Below are 19,967 nucleotides of genomic sequence, written 5' to 3' on the forward strand. Positions count from 1 at the left end.
CTGTGAAAGATCTACGGCTGCCTTTTAGTACATTTTCATCCATATGGGTTTTCTGTTTTGTGAAACCCAGGGCTAACCCAGTGGCACAGCCAGTAAAGTTTTATGCAGTGCTGACTGGTCTTGTGCAGATTTGAACCTCTATGGATCATTTGTTGCCTAGGGACAGGGCACCCCATGGACATAATTGGCCATGTCCCCACATGGGGGATATTAGATTGCGGTACAGTAGTCCTCTCCCTGAAATTGCGCTCCGGCGACACCTACTGGACATACGGTGCCTTTTTCAGCTGTGTCTGTAACTAGTAAAATATCCTTTGAGACTGGGGCAGTTGTTGTTGGTGAAATGAAGTACAACTAGGATTAGGAATATGCAATGCCTATAAACTGAGGAGAGAACAGGGTGAAATCGTAAAAAAAGAAATGGGAAACTCCAATTTTGTTTGGACACTAAAGAAAAAACATCATTTTCTCCAGTATGATTCAATAAGAAAGATCTTCTTAAATATCACAGAACCTGACCGGTTTCACACTTTAGGATGTGGCAGATCAGAAAGATGTCAGCCCTGCATTAGCTCTGCCTGGCTGTTTCCAGATACAATCAGAACAAACGGTATTTTTCATTTGCATCGTTATAAAAAAAATGATCCAGGTTCCCACTGTCACCCCTCCCCACAGACAATAAATATATATAAATGCGTATTTGTATACAAACATACTAAAACAGTATATGTTTGTATTTTTACAATCTAGTGTAAATAGCTTGATTGAGGTTAATACTGGTCAGACGACACCAGTGGTTGCCAACCTGAGCAAAGTCTCGCCCAGTTCCAGTGAACAGACTTCAGTCTTATACAGGAGAAAGCCCATTTCTGTGTGTGCACAAGTACAGAAGGTTTGGACAGTCCTATGTGTCCGTCCCCCAAAGGGAAATCCCATTTCCAGCACTGCGGGTAGGGGCAGCCGGCTGATTGGCTGGTGTCTCCCAGCGTGCTTGCATAGGTGGGGAAAGAGAGCTGATTGGTTACCTTGGGTCAGTCTGGCACTTTCCCAGGTGCACCTTCAGCACTCCCTCCTTGTGGAGGCTCAGCAGGCGCTCGAACTCGGTGTCCATTTTGTGCACCTTCTTGCCCAGCCGGTTGTCGTAGTAGTGGTTGGGGAGCGGGTGGCAGCCGCTCGGGTGCAGGGGGAAGGGCCAGAAGCCGTAGAGGTGCACGTCGGCGCACAGCTCCAGCGCCAGGCTGGCCGCGATGAAGCCGGTGCTGAGCCGCGCCACCGCCAGGCCCCGGGCATTCCAGAACCGCGCCAGGCCGCTCAGGTACCTGGGGTTGAGGAAAACGGGCCGGGCGGGGCTCCCGAACTCCTGCAGGGTGTAGAGAGCGCGCAGCGACAGGGGCGTGTTGGGAATGTAGGAGAAGGCGGGCAGCAGCAGCAAGGAGTCGCCGTAGTTACTCATTGTTTCCAGGAAGGGGCGGCGCCACTCCGTCAGTCCCTGGAACCTGAGGAGTTATGAAATGGAGACAGGCGGGACGGGGCTGGAGCACGGCTGACAGAGCTCCACAGGCAGCGACTGTGGCATATCCCACTGGAGGGCTTTGAGCACAGTATTATAAGCATAAGCGTGTGGAACTGGATCCTAGACTGCGAGCTAAGGCGAAATGCCATTTTGAATGCCAATCAAAACCTTGACTCACTTTTCCAAGAGGATGCTGGGATTTGCTGTCACAAGGTCTGTCTTGTTGCCTACATCTTCATTATAGCTGTCTCCCAAAGGAGGGAGATTACATCTGGACCAAAGAGAGAAAGTGAATAATTTTTTTTATTAGTTGCTCGTGTTGCTGGGCGTCGCTCAGCTACATAGAGAATGAATGGACTTCCGGCAACTCGGCTGACGAGTTGCTCGCTGTGTGAACGCACCGTCAGTGACAAGTCACGAGATGACTGGATGGATTTGCTATTCTTGTCCTGGTTATTCTGTACTGTCGACATACCTGATGACAATCTGGGCAGAGTTTATCTCCTCTCCACAGCTGCTATTGACCAGGATCCCTCCATTCCCCACAACAGCGCATGTCTTGCGGATAAAGATCTTTAATGGCTGCTCCTGCACCACACACACACACTTACCAAACTCACAGAACCATGCTAAGCTGATTATCATGTGTTTAATAATGTGACTAGACAGTCACATTATTAAACACAGTTACAGAACTGCTAATTGCCAAATCCAGCTAAAGTATTGAACCTTACTGTGGTATATTTGAATCCTGACTGAGTCTGCATGCATTAGCAACTCTTCTGGGTTCATCAGAAGCCTACAGTCTCTCTACAGCCACCGCACAGGGTCTGCAGTCCCCCTGACTGCACACCTCAACTGATGGACTGCAGAGTGGAAAGTAGCAGTGTTACAATGCTAGTAGCAGGGTCTGTCTGTGTGAGGACATGTATGCTAGTAGCACTGTCTGTCTGTCTGTCTGTCTGTGATTATGTGTATGGTAGTACCAGTGTCTGTCTGTGTGAGGATCTGTATGCTAGTAGCACTGTCTGTCTGTCTGTGTGGGAGGATATATATGCTAGTAGCAGGTTCTGTCTATGTTTGAGGATGTGTATGCTAGTAGCAGTGTCTGTCTGTGTGAGGATGTGTATGTTAGTACCTGTGTCTGTCTGTGTGAGGATGTGTATGTTAGTAGCAGTGTCTGTCTGTGTGAGGATGTGTATGTTAGTAGCAGTGTCTGTCTGTGTGAGGATGTGTATGTTAGTACCAGTGTCTTTCTGTGTGTGAGGATGTGTATGTTAGTACCTGTGTCTTTCTGTGTGTGAGGATGTGTATGTTAGTACCTGTGTCTTTCTGTGTGTGAGGATGTGTATGTTAGTACCAGTGTCTTTCTGTGTGTGAGGATGTGTATGTTAGTACCAGTGTCTTTCTGTGTGTGAGGATGTGTATGTTAGTAGCAGTGTCTGTCTGTGTGTGAGGATGTGTATGCTGGTTGCAGTGTTTGTCTGTGTGTGAGGATGTGTATGTTAGTAACAGTGTCTGTCTGTCTGAGGATGTGTATGCTAGTAGCAGTGTCTGGCTGTCTGAGGATGTGTATGCTAGTAGCAGTTTCTCTGAAACTGGATATATTCAGTGTTTCAGGCTAAGGTTTATGGGAAGGAGCATACCTTACTGAATGTGCTGAACAGATTTGGGGTCACCTTACAGAGCGTATTCTTTTCACCATCGTACTTAATCTGCGTTCCCACCGGAGTGTTGTCTTGTGTGATGATGGCTTCAGATATTCCCTGGCAACTGTTGTTCAGCTCAGACCTGCAATCACATTGTTACAACTGAACCCCTTCTTGTCAAATGTCCCCATGCATACAATGTACATGTAGCATGTATGGTGCCATTGTGTACATTGTGTACAAGTTTTGAGAACCTTGTGATGATTTCCATGCAGTATTGACCTTTCAAAATCACACCCTAGCACCTGAACACCCTCCTGCAGTTGATAACATAAGCTGACCTCACTAAAAACCAGACCTCTCCATCAGAGCTGTCCTCTCCTCACTTAAAGATGAAGCTATCTGACTGCTGGTTTATGATGGTGGCAATGTCATTAATAGGACTTGGACTGATTAGCTAGACAAACATTGTTGAATACTATGAAACATAAACTAAAACCAAATCATTGTAGATGAATGTGGTCTCCTGTATTAAAATACTGTGAATTCTGTGTGTGTATGCATACTAGTGACAATACCTTGTACAATTGAATAATTGAAAATATGTGTATAGATTTTTTCACATAAAATATTTTCTATATACTTCTTAGTTTAGTTTGTTTATTTTATTTGCACATAGGCAAGCAGATTAAGAACAAAACATTTACAAAATTGACATGATGGATGTGCAGGGATGTCCGTAAAAACCTAATAAGGGCTTGTTGTGGGACTCGGTGTATAATATTACATCAAGTAAAAATAATCAGGTAAATCTGATAAAAACATACAGAAGTGATACCAGAAATAAAAATATAATAAAAAAATGTGTATCTAATATAGATCAATATAACTCATAATGGCATAATCTTAGTACAAAACAATTTTTACATGAATGGCCCAAGTTAAAACATGACGTGTAAAAGATTATTCCTGCAGTCCCCATTGTAAACTTGAGTGTGCCATAATGCTGTGAAAATCAGGAGAAGGAAATGTAGTCAGGAGCCTGCAGCATTACTTTGTGAGGAATATTCTGGGATTTTGTTTGGATTTATTTTGGTGAAACTACTGCATTTGTCAAAGGAAATTACTCTGAAGCACCTGCTGGTACAGACATAGTTCTTTCTTTCACTAAGATAAAGCTGTTAACACAGTAAAAAAAAAAAAAAAATTCCAGGATTTCAGCAGATGGTTCAGCAGAATTTTCGTTTGTTTTCGTTTATTCCCTGCTGCGTTGTTTCAGCTGAAGGCGTGGCAAGACAGTGATGTCACAGCCAGAATTCCCAGGAGTCACTGCGGGGATCAGTCCGTTATCAGATGCTCCACTTCCGACCTGTGCGTGAGAACGTATGTTCCGTGTGATGCTGAACACGGTCAAAAGCCGTCGTGCGGACCCGTCCCATCCTGCACTGCGGTCACGGTTCTGAATGTGTTGCGTATGGCACCTGTTTTTGTGGAGGCTGTCCTTACCTCAGCCTGTTCATGTTGTCCTCCTGCTTTTTCCACTTTTCATTATATCGCTCCATCACCTGCTTTAGGACTTTTGTGTTTTTATTCCTAAAATAGACAAAACAGAGATATTAGGTATGCTCACTCTTCCACCCTTGAAGGAGGCATCCAACCTTAACTTCTTCATTGAGCTAATTAAGGTTGGCTAAAAAAAAATGCTATGTAAGATGTTATGCATGAGGACATATCCCAACAATACAAATATGTTCTAACTTATTATAACTCTCCTGTTAGTCCCTGTACTGGGGAAATGTACTGTGTAATGTTACATACTGTCCCTTGAATTCTAGCTACCCTTGAGAATCTGCTCATGTGCTATAATCACACCAGAGAACTTTGCTGTATAATCCTTATATTTTTTCCTGATATTCTTGCAATGATTGTCCCCCTATGAATGCTAAAAACACATGTCTGGCTGGTCAGTACAGACTGACAGAGGCTCATGTAAGTCCGAGTGACAAAATCGGCCATCCCGTAAACACAAAAACACTCCTCTCTCTTTATCACACCAGCCAATGTAAGATTAAATGACAGATGCAGCCACTTCAGGGTTTAGGCAGTGCTGTCATTTACTTTTCTGAGTTCATGGAAGATGGAAGGTTTTTTGGTGTTTCACTTCTCACCCAGTGTTGAAGCAAGTCCTAGATGAGTTGGGGAAGGACTTCTTCAAATGCAGATGTGAGATCCTGTGTGATATCACTGGTGTGACATTTCTGCATGGAACCAAAAATTAGGTATGTCAGCCAGGTGCCACATACAGGGGTCAGATACAGGCAGGAGCATTCAGGCTGAATACTTTTAACTTCAATAAAACTTACTCATAACTGCTGTGGGCTTAAGATAAAGTGGGTTTAAGCATGCTACTGCAGGAATGCAGACCACCCAACCAGAGCTACTGTGAGCTTATATGCAATTAACCAAAACAACCATGAGCAAAAAATACAACTAACTCAACAACTATGAGCCACAACACTGTGAGGTAATTAGTCTGAGGGTTGGATTCGATCAAATATAAGGGCATTTGCAATTCTGTGAAACTCTGGATGAACCTGGTGTCTTATTTCAACAAAGACTAAATTGCTTGCACTAATTAAATGTGGTGACCAGAAGTAGAAGGTTTTCATGGAATGACCTGTGTTATGGTGGACTCTGAACTACATGAACGACATGAACTAAGTCATTTTACGTCTGCCTAATAATCTCATTGAGAGGGGCCATCTTTTATTTAAGTACTGTGGTGCTGAGGTATGGAATACACATCAACACCTGGTGAAAAATTCTCCTTTGCCTATTTTCAATAACTATTTGAAACAATGTCTGATTTCTTTATACTCAAAGTACATTTTACTCTTTCATACTATGGGTATTGATATACTTGATGTTGATGTTGAGGCATTACTGCCTTTATTTTGTATAGAAATTGTTTTTGCAGTATAAATGATACAATTCCATGTTGGACAAGTTGTTATTTGGAATGTATCACAAATACCACATAAGCATGATGAGGGGAAAAATTTGTTATGTTAACTTTTGAGGGACTTGATATAAGGCCAGCTTGGTTTTCTACCTGACCTGCACATTTATTCATTATCATTATTATTATTATTTTGTATAAAACTCCTGTTTTACTTATGTGCAAATAAATACATTTAACAGAGCTTTAAAATACCCATCTTTTAATACTAAATGCTCTACTTGGGACATGCATTTTTTTAGCATGGGAAATGTAGCTGAGAGTCCTCTGTAGCACAGGAAGATATCAAACCACATGAAAACAGACTGTTGCTATTTCAAGGCTTTATACTGGAGATTTAGGAGATTTAGAATTAAGGAGATAATTTGTTTTGTTACATTTGATTACATAAGAATCTCCAGGTCAATGTCAACACCCACTTGTGTTTGTTACAAATTCAAGGAAAATGAATATTTGAATACGAAAATATACTGATTCCTCAAAGGGACAAGTTATTTGACACATCCCTTTCATTACTAATTCTTAGCCTACTTAAATTTCCTTCACATTCAGCTTGCTGACCCACCAAAAATGAGGTAACAGGATTTTATCTAAAAGGTTTACCACAGCTTTTTCCCAAGCTTCTGGCTGATCACATGAATTGTAGCACTCTATTCTCTGTGTTGAATGTAGAATACAGACTGTATTGATTCCTCGCATATTTGTTCCGGAGAACAGACGCTGATGTTCTGTCCAATTTGTTGCCTTTCTTGGACAAAACCTTCCTGAAGCGTCGGTGTTCCGGAACTCTCCATTTCGTGTCAGATTGAGTGGCGGGGTACACCTGTGGCAGACTCACCCATGGCTGTAGATGTACCAGACGCACGCTATCATGCTGGTCAGCCAGATGAAGGTTAATAACATTTTAAGAAGCAGGCACTTCATCCCTCCTGCCTTGTGTTTTCACCCTTCCCGACAGCTCTCAATCCCTCCGTTTTCCTTTCCGTGAATCTCTCTTCTTTATCGTCTCTCACCCCCTCTCTGTTCTGCTTTCTTCTCCTTGTCTCTGTCCTTTCGCCTTGTCCTACACCTTCTTCCTTAAGTTCATTGCATGTCCGTCTTCATTTTAGCCCCCTTAATAAACCCCTTTCCCCCTACTTTTTGACTCTTCTCCTTCTAAAGGAAGGAAGGTGTCCTCACCCTCTTAATATTATACGTGCTGTTGGATCCCTTTTCCCTTCATACGCTCCCGTACTCCCTTTCTTTGACGGACCCTACCACATTCCATATTTCTGCCCGAATCCCAAAATCAAAGCGGCTACTGCTTGTACATTCTGGACCTCCCCACGCCCATCCTTTTTCCTCCTGCAACTTTTTCCTCTCCTGCCTCCCCCCTCCCACTGATGAGACATCCCCGCCTATATCGTAGTCTAGCACAGGCAGTAAAACAGCAGCTGGGTCCGGATTATGCCTGTCTGCTTCATTGCGTGTGTACGAGAGTGTGTCCACGAGTGTGTGTGTGACAGGGAACACAGTCAAGGCATGGAGCTCAGCGTATCCTATCAGTTAATCTCTTTCTCTTTCTCTCCCCCATGCACTCTCTTTCTCTCTCCATCTCTCCTTCTCTTTCTCTCCCCCTCCTTTTCAATCCCTCTCCCTCCCTCTCTCCCTCTCTTTCATTGTTCCTGTTGAAGCAAAGTTAAGCAAAACTTACGAAAAACCAGTGCAAGCTCTTGAAGGGTTTCTGCTATACTACTGTGTAGTACCAGTTGCAGTCATTTGAAAACCTTTGTGTTTTGTGCTTTGCATCTGAGACAACAGCACTGCATTTGAGGCTTTCATATTCTTGTCCCCCGCTGCTACCATGTCTGCTTGGTCCATGGGAGATCTGTGAGGTAAAGCAGCGTTTTTCAGTAGTGCATCTGTGTGCCCGCTCCGCCTCCTCTCCTGCTGACCTGGAAGTGCTCGGCTTGCTTGGCTGTCCAGCTGATTTACTTCCGCATAGCACTACAAAGCACGATGTTCTGCAGGTCTTGTACTCAGATAATTTACCTAATCCTCTCATGCAAAGGGCTTCTTGCAAATGGGAAGACAACTATTCAAATCTTTTGACACTACTGAAATTCTTGTGGAGAGATGTATCATGATTCACAAAGACACGGACCAGATTGAAACCATGACTGGCGGGAGATCAAAGTTAGCAGTGCCACAAATTTAGATAACTAACAAAGGAAGTGGCTATTTTGACCATTCGCAGCACCTCCCAGACGGGTCTTTGCTATCCATTCAGTCCAATATGCGGATACAGAATAGTTGAGTAGTTCATCTTCATCATTAAGGGGCTTGAGTCGAATGCAGTATTTTGTAAATGGCAGTACAGATTTATAGCTAGGTATTTGCGGGCTCAGCCAAATCGACAGAGATAAACAGGCCTGCATTTACAAATTCCAAATTAAGAGATAAAATAAAAATTGGTGACAAAAAGGTTGTTGGAAATTGAAAGCTTGGCTTGAACCAAAGGCAGCATACTTAACATTCCCTCAGGACAAAGGGTGAAGAATGACCCTGAACATCTTTCTTAGAAGTTTGGCTCCATAACTGAATACAATTTCAGCAGTGGACTAAAAACGGAATGAACTCCATGACTTAACACTGACTGGTTCTTGTGTCTCACTACCAATATGTTTTATTAAGCACTTCTTTCCAATGATGGATTGCCATGTACATAGAAGAGGACTTTCAGGGAATGATATCTCCCAAACATTAAAACTATCCAGATACTCACATGTATACAACCTGGAAAGTGAATTTTTCTGGGTAACTCCCACAGTTCCCAGACAGTTATGGGCCGTTGATCTGGAGGAGTAAGACACAAGATTCAGAAAGAATTTATACTTGTATTCATAAATCAGATAAGGCATATTCCCATTCCTGTTGATGCAAAAACAAACGAACAAAAAAACACGAATGACATCGATGGCTATGATCTGTTGCGGCGTTATCTGATTTAGAGTTTTTTTCATTAACGGGAGGATAACGAGCCTCAAACTTTCACAAACTCAGCTTCACTCCATTTCCAAAAGTATGTGGACACCTGAACATCACACCCATGTGTACTTGTTGAACACCTCATTCCAAAACCATACGCATTAATACGGAGTTGGATCCCCCCCCTTTGCTGCTGTAACAGCCTCCACTCTTCTGGGAAGGCTTTCCAGTGGATTTTGGAACATGGTTGCAGGGATTCACTTCCATTCAGCCACAAGAGCATTAGTAAGGTTGGGCACTGATGTTGTTCAGCATGAACCATTCTCCTTCCGACATTTGTCAATGGAGATTGCATGGCTGTGTGCTTGATTTTATGCACCTGATAGCAATGGGTGTGGCTAAAATAGCTGAAACCACTAATTAGAAGGGGTGCCCAGATACCTTTGGAAATGTAATGTATGTGTGACTTGAGGGCCACAAGTAGAGAGCCACTACTACAATGAATGTGTCTTTCTGTTGTGTGATCTGAATAAAAAGAGAGCCAAATAAACCAAACCATTACCTATTTTGTGGATCAAACCCTTGAAAGTTTGCCTAATGAAGACTATACTAAAAATGTTCAAAACAAATCAGTCTAAAATGGTATACTCACACATAAGAACTTGTGAGTGTGCGTGTGTGTGAGAGAGAAAGAGGGAGAACGAGTAATCTTGACAGGATGGGAGTTGAGTTGGCATCCATAAAGGGAGCTTCGCCTATGAGATCATGAGTTTGTGTGGCACAAAGTAAACTCTTTCCCATTCCCTGCCTCATCCTCCTCTGACCAGCCTGCAAATGACCTCACAGGACCTGGACTGCAGCAGCTTGATACAGGCCAAGTCTGGTCACACCGCTATTTCCTTTCTGGGGGGAAGGCACATACAGAAAAATACTAATGACAAAATACCACGACACACCCTTTTGGCATATCTCAAAACAGAATGAATCTTTTGGGTGGGCCAGTCAGACTGTGTAAAGTGGCGCTATCATGTTCAAGTTCCAGTTTTTTATTCTCACATACACCGTTTACCCAAATATAAAAGCAGAGAATTTCTTAAAGTGTACAACAACTTTGTCCTGTGGCCTGTCTCCGCCCACTTCACAGTTTTGAAAGACACAAATTGGGGTCGTGAGTGAAAGCACAGAGGGGAGGGGGGAGGGTGACAGAATCAGTCGGTAACGTGTCATTGGCATGTAGGTGGAGCCAGCGAGAAGAAAAACCAAATGATCCCACGTATGTAAAAAAAGAAAAGAAAAGAAAAGAAAACAAAAAAGAAAAAAAAGTCCTGTCTGTCAATTTTTTGAATAGGAGCCTACCATAGATCAGGCTAGCTGTAATTGCTATTTTATTATAATGTCAGCAAATTTGAATCATTGTTTCCTAAAGACCAGCAATGGTATTTTAGAAAAACAAACCAAATAATACTCCTGTGCTGTCCTTATGCAGTTACAAAGTAGGCAAAATAATTATCCAACTCATTCATTGAGCTACTCTGTAACTGCATAAGGACAGCACTGGAGTCCTATTGGGTTCATTTTTCTAAAATACCTTTGCTGGTCTTTAGGAAATAATTATTCAAATTTGCTGACATTAAAACAGTAGCACAGTAGCACTGATAACACATTCCCTGACATCTTCTATCTATTTACTCCGCCAGTAAGGAACCACATCAACTGAATTATGATCCATGACCATGGAAAGTAGACAAATCTTAGCTAGCTGAACAGTTTCACTCCAGGCGAAACAAAACAAAGCTTTTCACCTTTGGGTGGCAGTGCATGGCTTTTTTTTTTGTTTTTTTACTTTTGTTTTGCATAAAATATGGTGGCAGGGCTTAATTAGATTTTTGTTTTTCTTTACGATTGGATTCATGTTATGAATCAAATGGAGACAGGATACTCGGCTTTAGAACTCGAAAAATGTGATTTAGTGTTTATTACCCCTTTAAGTGTAGGACTCTTCAGCAAAGCAGTAGCAGCACCATCAGATGAACTAGAATAAAAATAGATAGCATCAGGACTTATTAAACATCAGCAGGATGAATTGACATCAACAGTAGCCCTGTCAACTCATAAGCAGTGTGTCAGTACAGATGGCACTATAAGTGTTGTTTAAGAGCAAAAGTTGCTGGGAGATTGGAGTGGTCAGGCCATAGGGTTGTGCAGTCTACAGCTGGTCATCTATTTAACAGACTGATGGCCCAGGGTCTATTTGTGCAGAATTGGATAATATTTTCAAATGAATAGTGTCTTCCCATTTAGTGTTTCCAAATGAATAGTCTCTTCCTATTCAGTATTTACAAATGAAGTCTTTTTTTAATTTTGGCATTTCCAATTAATAGTGCTGTCCAATTAATTGTCCTGTCAATAGTGTTTTATGTCATAGCAGATGCAATAGCATGTGCCAGGTTGTGAGCCCCTGATGCATTGTGCACTTTAATAATGTTGAACTGCAGCCACTTTAGGTCCCGGGTGTGACTGCCCTTTGTACAATTAGCTTGTCCCATTAACCTTTTTCTATCCAGTCTTTGTAATAAAGTTTACCATTGGTTGGAATAGAAGCAGGCATATGTGCCTCTGTCTGTTTACCTTAACGAGGTCCAGGACCTTCTCTCTGTAACTATGTAGTCTCTGCTGTTACAATATTAATATTTTTTTTAATTTTGCAAGCCATGAAGCCAACATGTTGCAAGAGTAGTACCTGCACTCCTTCTAGTGTTTATCATAGGGACGGGCACGTGGAGAGACACTAGTAACTGTGCACATGCGGGCTCTCAGGAAGAAGGAAAAAGCCAAACAGGCAGTTTACAGTTAGGCGATGCGATATTTTCATCGTGGTACATCTTAGTCCTTCTCATTCATGAACTGTCTGGGACATTTCTTGTAGGTCAACAGTTCACCAATACAAATATTCTATTCTTATTAATAATCATATGACCAATGACTTGAAATCTCAAATGAATACCAACTGTAAACGGAGTCGAATGATGTAGCAGCACGGAATTGCGGTTGGCGAACCGGGCCAGAAGGTTAAGGGTTCTAATCCAGTGTAGAACCATGTTATTGTGAGATGGAGAGTGTGTCAGCCGCAGTAACGAGCAGTCTTTGCAGTATGTGCCAGGCTGGAGCGCAGTCTTGTCAGTCTCACCATGGAGCAGGTGGCCGGTCGGAAAAAGACGGCAGCCGGCACACACCACAGGACAGGAGGGAGGCGATGGGTTCAAATGGAGTTGAGTTCATGTCACTGCTTCATCTCGGTGCTTGGCTCAGATTGGTTGGAACGAAGGATCAAGTTGAGTCAGACTGCTAGCTGCTAGTTTCCATTTGCCAGTGAGCTCACTGTCCAAATTATGTGGAATTGGTCCTTAGTTTCATTTATACAAAAAGAAAATATTTGAATCTTGCTATTTCCAGTCATTATTTTGTTACTAGACTTTACTTCACTGCCTTCTGGTACAGCAACAGGCAATATTATCCTCTCCTTTACTTATGAGAAGAATGAAGATGAAAATAGCCAGAAAAACATGGTTTTTCCTGTTTGTGGGAACCTGATGTCCATTTGAATTCTGACAAAGATACAGTTTGCAAATGTTTCAAACCTTTGATTGGTGTGGTGACCTGGAATTTTCCACAGTACTTTATCCACAGGTTCTTCACTATGATAAAATTTCAGCTTCTCTTGCTGGTTCCAAAATAACCCCTAGGAGGCCATGATGTCCAGGAGCAGCTGTCTGTGGAACATACTGTCAGAGCTCTCGCTAATGAAACTGCCCCACTGTTTGTTCCAAGCTTGCTTAAAAATGCTTTTTCCAGTGGAATATTTTAGCATGTATCTGTGAAATCATGAATTACATCCATTACTTTGAGCTGCTACTCAAAGCTCTCTTTTCCCATTGATGAGTTCCTCAGTGTTGAACTCATTGTTTTTAAATGCCTCTCACTTTTTTATATCAAAAGCTGTACATGCAAATGTGTGTGCATTTTACTAGGCACAATCACTATTGATCACAGAGCTGTATTGTTTATAGAGGTTTAAGATGAACAAATAGCATATAGTGACATGATAGACCAAGAGCAAATAAGTCAAAAATCAAAACAGTATTAATTCAACAAATCAAACTTCATAAGTGAGGGCACTTTTCAATATTATATAAAGAAATTGGTTACAAAGCACCATTTATATTTAAGACCAGTTAAAACATAATGGAGTTGGTCATATGTGCTGGAATTTCCAACATCTCAGTGATGATGCCACAAAATGAAATTGGAGAGGATGTCCAAATCCTTACGAAAGGTTTCCTCACCTCCTTTCTCTTTACTGTAGGCTTAAAATGAATCAAGGAAAAGAAACTAGGCAAAGAAGCCCAAGTTCAAACACAGCCTAAGACAGGCCTAGACAGAGTAACCCTAAGTGCCACCACAGGATGGTGACAAATTTCACATCACAGAAGTACACTATTCATACTCTGGTATTTCTTTAAGATTTTTTTTTATAGACTACATCAGACATCTCTAGTTTTACTCATCCCAGAACTGTTATTCTGGATAGGTTATACTATAATATAAAGCAAAAAGGTCCCACTCCAACTGCTACTTCACTGAACAAATTGTCCCAACTGTGAAGTAACACCAGATTTATTTGAAAATTAAAGGGAAGTAACAATCTGGTGCTACTTCACCGAGCTATCCAAGTGCACAAACAGTAACAGTAGCAACAAGGAGAGAAATTCCAGCTATTTTGAAAGATCTCCCAAAAAAAAAATCAGCCAGTATCCTTTGCCAATATAAAAAATGACTTCCATTTAATGAAAAAATGAAAACACCACATTACGTGGACCAAGCCGGAGGGTGAAAGCAAGACTCGGGGAAGCAGGCACCTTGTCTTTCTGTACATTTTATTAGCACTGAAAATAGGGCCGGGGGAAAGCTGCTCATTTCTTGGTCTCCTCCTCCTTGGACAGAGTCTTGATGATCTCCTCCTTCTTGGCCTGGAGACGCTCCTCGCGGCGCTTGCGGGCCTCCTTTGTCTTGGAGCGGCGGGCTTCGGCCTGGTCACTGCGGGGGGGGGGGGGGGGGGGAGGGGGAGCAGGGAAGAGAGCGAGAGAGTTCAGAAAACCAGCCCGAGGTAGAATAATAATGTCAGAATAATGTTCACTGCGTGAACTGAACTGTGTTCTTGGCTATAAAATAAATACCGGTACGAGATGAGTATTGTACCTTTTTGAACCTGTGTTTTGTAGTTGTCCAATGACCATGATATGCACTTTTTACATCGCTTTGGATAAAAGTGTCTGCTATATAAATGTAATGAGGTAAAGACTGAGAACACTGAGAACCTCAACACCCTTCCTTATACCCTTTTGACACATTAAACCATTAGCCTGGTTTGTGGACAGCTTTCCTGCCTAAACCCGTGAAGACTAACGGGATGGACTTTCCAAGTGAAAGTATACGAAAGAGTATCAACCACCAACCAGACTGAGGCTCTGAGGTAGGAGCAGGCTTGACTGGAGGCCTTATTTCGGGTGTCTGACGGGCACCGCAGGAAGACTTACGCCAGGAGCTTCTTGCGAGCCTTGTCTGCCTTCAGTTTGTGGATGTGCTCCATCAGGATGCGCTTGTTCTTGAAGACATTACCCTTCACTTTCAGGTACAGGCTGTGGTACCTGGAGGGCAGAAAGAGGCGAGGTCAGATAGGACAGAAAGTCTGCTTGGAGGGCAAGGTGGTCAAAATTGAACAAGCCTGTTGACTCGTAGCCAGGGTGACCCCCCGTCTCATTTCCAGCCAGCAACCCCCCAGTCTACTAGCTTAATTGGGTGTCCTCCTCAGACTCATGCCTGTACAAGCCCAAATCATGGACCACTGTCCAAGATACACCTTGACATCATGCGTTTCGAGAGCCTGTGCTCGTCTGTGCTCTCCAGAACTGACAGTTGAAGTTGGAACAGTGAGTGACGGGGATACCCGACTGCACATTCAAACTTGGGAGAAACAAGGTGGGGTGAAGCATTTATTAAACGTAAAATAAGCAAACGTGTCAATCGCCGCTCTCAGATGTCAATCATCAGGCATGGTGGATGGGATGGCACTTTGAGGGAACAAATCCAGTAAACATTAATCTTGCTTCAGTACGAGGCATCTACAGGAACACACGCCCGGGCTTACATGTGCCTGTCGATCTTCTTTGACTCCCTGTAGCGACGGAGCAGACGGCGCAGGATTCTCATGCGCCGCATCCAGGACAGCTTCTCCGGCATGCGGGCGTTGGCCGTACCCTTCCTCTTTCCTGGGGGGGGGGACGGGGGTGGAAAAAGCAACGTCAACACGGCGCAGGGTCAAATTTAACCCCTCTGCATCTCGGAATCTGCCAAACCGAATCCATTTTAAACACACCTAGCAAATGGGAGGGGGGTTCCGCGGCGTCCTGGCTAAATTCCCAGCCTGGCTCACTCTCAATCCAGGCCAAAAACACCAACTCAGTGATTTATATTCCTCCTTCGCCGTGTTACGAAACTAAGCAAATATTTCTGCCCACCTTTTCTTTTTTTTTTTGTAAAGTTAGTTTTTTGTTACTTTGTAAATTTCCATATAAATTCACGTGTTCTCTTTTCCTCCGTTTTATCCAACCGGTTCAGTTTCGTTAACGGCGAGCGGTATGTTTGGACCCTCCGGCTGGCATTTCGATCACGGAATCTGGCGGGACTTACCGACGCCCATGTGACGCCCCTTGCGGCGTGCCAGCGTGTTCTTGCGGCAGCGGGCACGGGAGTGAACGGTCACGGGCTTCCTGATGATCAGGCCATCCTTCACCAGCTTGCGGATCTGCTGGCCTGAGAGAGGTGGGGTAGGGGCAGAGGAGTCAGGCTGGCTCAGCTAACATTAAGACCGATGACAATGAACTGTGACTGCTCTGTTCTGTTAGGTATAATGCTGGCCATTAGAAACGGGGGGGGATAAAAGTCACAAAACTATTGCTTAAAGTGAAATGCCAGTCAAAGCCTACAGCCTTGCAACCAATCAAATCTGACCAGGTTAAACATGACACCATTGGTTATGTATTAACTTCTGTATTAACTCAGTCTGGCATATACAAAGCCTGAAGCCAGGCATGTTCAGACATGCCCAGCATCTAAATCACTTACACTTCCTCCAACAATAACCCTCAGCCGTTGCCAGTTAAGAGCAGGACTCCAGTAAAGCAGCACACACAAAAATCCTGCCTTGAGTTTAGCACATCTGCAGCTATTCCAGTGGCATACCACTTAATTACAGTGTATTTACCTGATCACTGCAGGACTAATGTTTACCAAATCTTAGTTCAGACTGAGCCAGGTTTTAAGAACTTTGCAGCTGTTATGCCCATTTAACTCTGTGTAATAACACAAACTGTTACACTCACGCGAGTTGGCATTGGCGATCTCATTGGTCTCGTTGGGGTCAAGCCACACCTTCTTTTTGCCACAGCGCAGGACGCTGGACGCCAGCCGCTTCTGAAGCCTGAGCATGCTGAGAAAGTGAACATTTTCAGTCACAGAACGAGCAAATCCACCAAACCACCATTTAACAGCAACTTCCCCACTTTCATCTTATCTGACAAATTGCATGTAGTTCTGATTTCTTTATATCGTGTGACCAAATCACTGTACTACACTTCAGTGTGCAAGGTAAAGTTGGTTACGTTGTAGTTGGTGCAATTTTGTTCTTTACATGCAAATGTTGAACTTTGTAGGAGTAATTGTAAGAGTAACGTTTCTTTTTAGTAACTGGAACTGTTCCCATGGGTTAAAATGTAACATTAAAACACATTTATAATATAAACATGCAACATTGTTAAAATAAAGATACCATTATAGTTATAATGGTGCCAAGGAAAGTAAATTACTTCAACACATTTAAAACACAAAGAGGTGGACACAAGCGTTGTTGTTTCTGAGAATAACTTTACATATGCCTTTACAATTTCTATTAAAGGAGTGTCCGGCTCCAAATGTAAAAACAGCGAACACAGGCAAGGATTAGCTGCATTAAAGGCGATATAACTAGAACACTTGGTGGTGGCCAACGTGTTCATTTTACAGATTGAATGACAAGTATTACAGCACTAGCTAGTTCTCTCATTAAAAGATGACACGTCTAACTAGCGAAGCACCACGGGATCCACTGCAAGAACAGCAGCAGGTAAGTTAGCTGGACAGCCAGTGATCTGCAACTAGACTGCGATTCGCGGCCTGCACATGCTGATGACACAGACACACAGCTATCTGTAATACACCCCCTGAAAATTGATATTTTAAAAATAAGAATTTATCCATGGTAATGATGCGCATAAAAAAAACTTATCGCCTAAATGCCACAGGAACGGAAGCGAGAAGGCGATCGATTTCAGGTCTGCGTGATAGACGATGGACCACGCGAATATGTATTTCCGACCATACACTGACAACATGGACACCACGTTTGGCACAGAGAACATTTTTGTCCACATTCAATAGTTTCCCAACATGATTTAGTCGATACGAATGATGGATTCTCATAATGACCCCTTCACATGTAATCCAGATTAGACATTAACAGTTATATCATTCTTTTTTATTATTTTTTGCCAGAGCAACGCCACTACCCTTACCTCATGGCTGCTGCAGAATGAGAAAAAGGAAAGATCAAGGCCCGAGAAGGAAACTACCATTATCACAAAGAGGAGGTTCCATCGTCTACAGTAATACAGGAGTGGCTCTAAATGCATTTATCTCCAAATAACAAAATCATTGAGCATGCATAATTTACAATGATAATATATTTTATTGTTTTGTCGTTCAGTATAGACGATGAAATATATTATACTACAGAAAACTCAAAGGCTAACTATATTGTCTCCATAGCCATACTTATAATAGTACATTCCAAAATGACGTCTGCTGCGGTGAATTATGGGAAATTCTGTCCTTAGTGTAAAATACTAATTTCTGCCGCAAGTGGGCAGTATTGTAAAAGTCAGTGCATAGAGTCATCGGGTGGAAATCTCGATTGATGGTTGTGAATCCTGGTCCAGGATTTCGCCAAGGATATGCAATATATTTGACGATGAATGATAATCATGAATTTCTGCGAGCATTTATATTGTCAATTTATGGGTGACACCATACTGAATATGAGAAATATACGTAAAAGCTGGATGATCAATATCTTTTTACCATTCTATGCAAATTAAAGTCTCTCTCTCTCCCAGCTGCGAAAAGGACAACTAACAATCTGTGTTAAAATGCAATCTTCTCAAGTAAAGATTTTTTTTTTTTGCGATTACCCATTTTATAATACCTAGTTTTTGATTGTCGGTTAATATGTTTTGTTTTACTCAAGTATATTCCATAAATCTAATAATTAAAACCTACTTCAGAAATCAGTTGAGATAATATACATTAGCTGGGTGTTTAACTAGTTGTCCTTTGAAGCAGAATATATGCAAAGCCATGTATGTTCCCTATGCACAAATGGTTTTTGCTAAAACAGCATACTTAACAGATAATTCTTTAATTGCCTGCTAAGTAGTCATGCCGAATAAATCAGCTCTAAGCACAAGGGTGCACTTGACAATGGTTCTCTTTATTGCAATGTATTTTAGCACATGCTGCTTCTGAATATTTTCGGAATGGAAAATATGATTTAAAGTGCAGAATATTAGAATGTGGACTATTTCACTGTATTATGTTCCCTGTATTCCCTGGTGTTCCCTTCCCAATCAGAGAGAGCTGAGTCATAAATTTAAAGAATGAGATTAAAACCTTTAATTGATTTTGTCAGCATGGTTTGAAGAACAGAAAAAATGATGCACATTCACTACAGAAATTTATTTTTAAATAACACACACAATCACATACACACACGCACACATTTAAATTTTAAAAATTGATCTGCATTCACTACAAAAAATGTGTTTTTAATCAAGCCTTGTATATATCTTGAGAGGGTTGGCTCACATTTTCAGTCCAAACCCTGAGTGCACCATAACAATGTGGTAGCTTTTAGTTTAGCTCCTGACAGTCTGTTGAAAAGGTCAATTCTGTACTGGGACAGTGGGCAAGGCAGACTGTTTATCACAATTCCATCTAAGGATCTTTTTTCAAATTTAATTATTTTGTGTTCGGGTCAAGACAAAAAAAGTGCTTTAGACTGGAGCTGCCTACCTGCCTTACTTGCTGCAGGGAGCACTATAGATAGTTGGTTAATATGTACACACACACAAAGGTATTTTCACTGACAAACACAATAACTTTTTATGAATTATTATTATTTGTTCTAATTTTGGGTTTTTATTGGTTCTTTGATATAGTTATAAGGTCTTTGTTTGGGTATAATTTATTCTGCTGCTGAAGCACTTTTCTTCACAGTCAGGTGTTTAACGAGTGTGCTAGACTCCATTTCCAACCGCCCAACCACTTCACCATCAAATGCACTCAACGCACCATCTAAACTTTTGGAATAAACAACCTCAAACAACAGTTGTTGTTGGATCCTGGATTTACTGGTGTCCTTGTAACCGCTACCCATCGCAGTAGTTAAGTGAATTTGAACAGTAAATAGGGCAGCTCTCCAGAATTTGTATTCCGGTTGCAACTTTCTCATCGATGTGGGGACAGCGGCCGGTCTGTCGGTACAGTTAAATAATTCCTATTTAGGAGCATTAGCCCATAGATAAAAATAATAATAATAATAAGTACGAGCTTTATTTGTCGTAAAGAGCATGCTGAGTTTATCATTAAGAATGTGGATATCATGACTTCA

The 19,967-nt window shown here is 42.1% G+C and overlaps 2 protein-coding genes across 2 annotated transcripts; both read right to left on the reverse strand.

Moving 5' to 3' along the window:
• Positions 1-279: 279 nt before the first annotated feature.
• Positions 280-7,758, reverse strand: LOC135247921 (alpha-2,8-sialyltransferase 8F-like). Its single transcript, XM_064321906.1, has 7 exons — positions 7,020-7,758; positions 5,331-5,420; positions 4,669-4,755; positions 3,160-3,304; positions 1,989-2,101; positions 1,692-1,784; positions 280-1,496 (listed from the first exon to the last, which is right to left on the reverse strand). The coding sequence occupies exons 1-7, from the start codon at positions 7,103-7,105 to the stop codon at positions 1,022-1,024; spliced, it is 1,089 nt and encodes a 362-aa protein (XP_064177976.1). The 5' UTR covers positions 7,106-7,758; the 3' UTR covers positions 280-1,021.
• Positions 7,759-14,065: 6,307 nt separating this feature from the next.
• Positions 14,066-17,938, reverse strand: LOC135247924 (large ribosomal subunit protein eL19). Its single transcript, XM_064321908.1, has 6 exons — positions 17,815-17,938; positions 16,588-16,694; positions 15,896-16,018; positions 15,354-15,474; positions 14,743-14,853; positions 14,066-14,242 (listed from the first exon to the last, which is right to left on the reverse strand). The coding sequence occupies exons 1-6, from the start codon at positions 17,817-17,819 to the stop codon at positions 14,119-14,121; spliced, it is 591 nt and encodes a 196-aa protein (XP_064177978.1). The 5' UTR covers positions 17,820-17,938; the 3' UTR covers positions 14,066-14,118.
• Between the last annotated feature and the right edge of the window lie 2,029 nt (positions 17,939-19,967).

The sequence above is a fragment of the Anguilla rostrata genome, chromosome 2 (genome assembly GCF_018555375.3).
Source record: "Anguilla rostrata isolate EN2019 chromosome 2, ASM1855537v3, whole genome shotgun sequence".
NCBI lineage: Eukaryota > Metazoa > Chordata > Actinopteri > Anguilliformes > Anguillidae > Anguilla > Anguilla rostrata.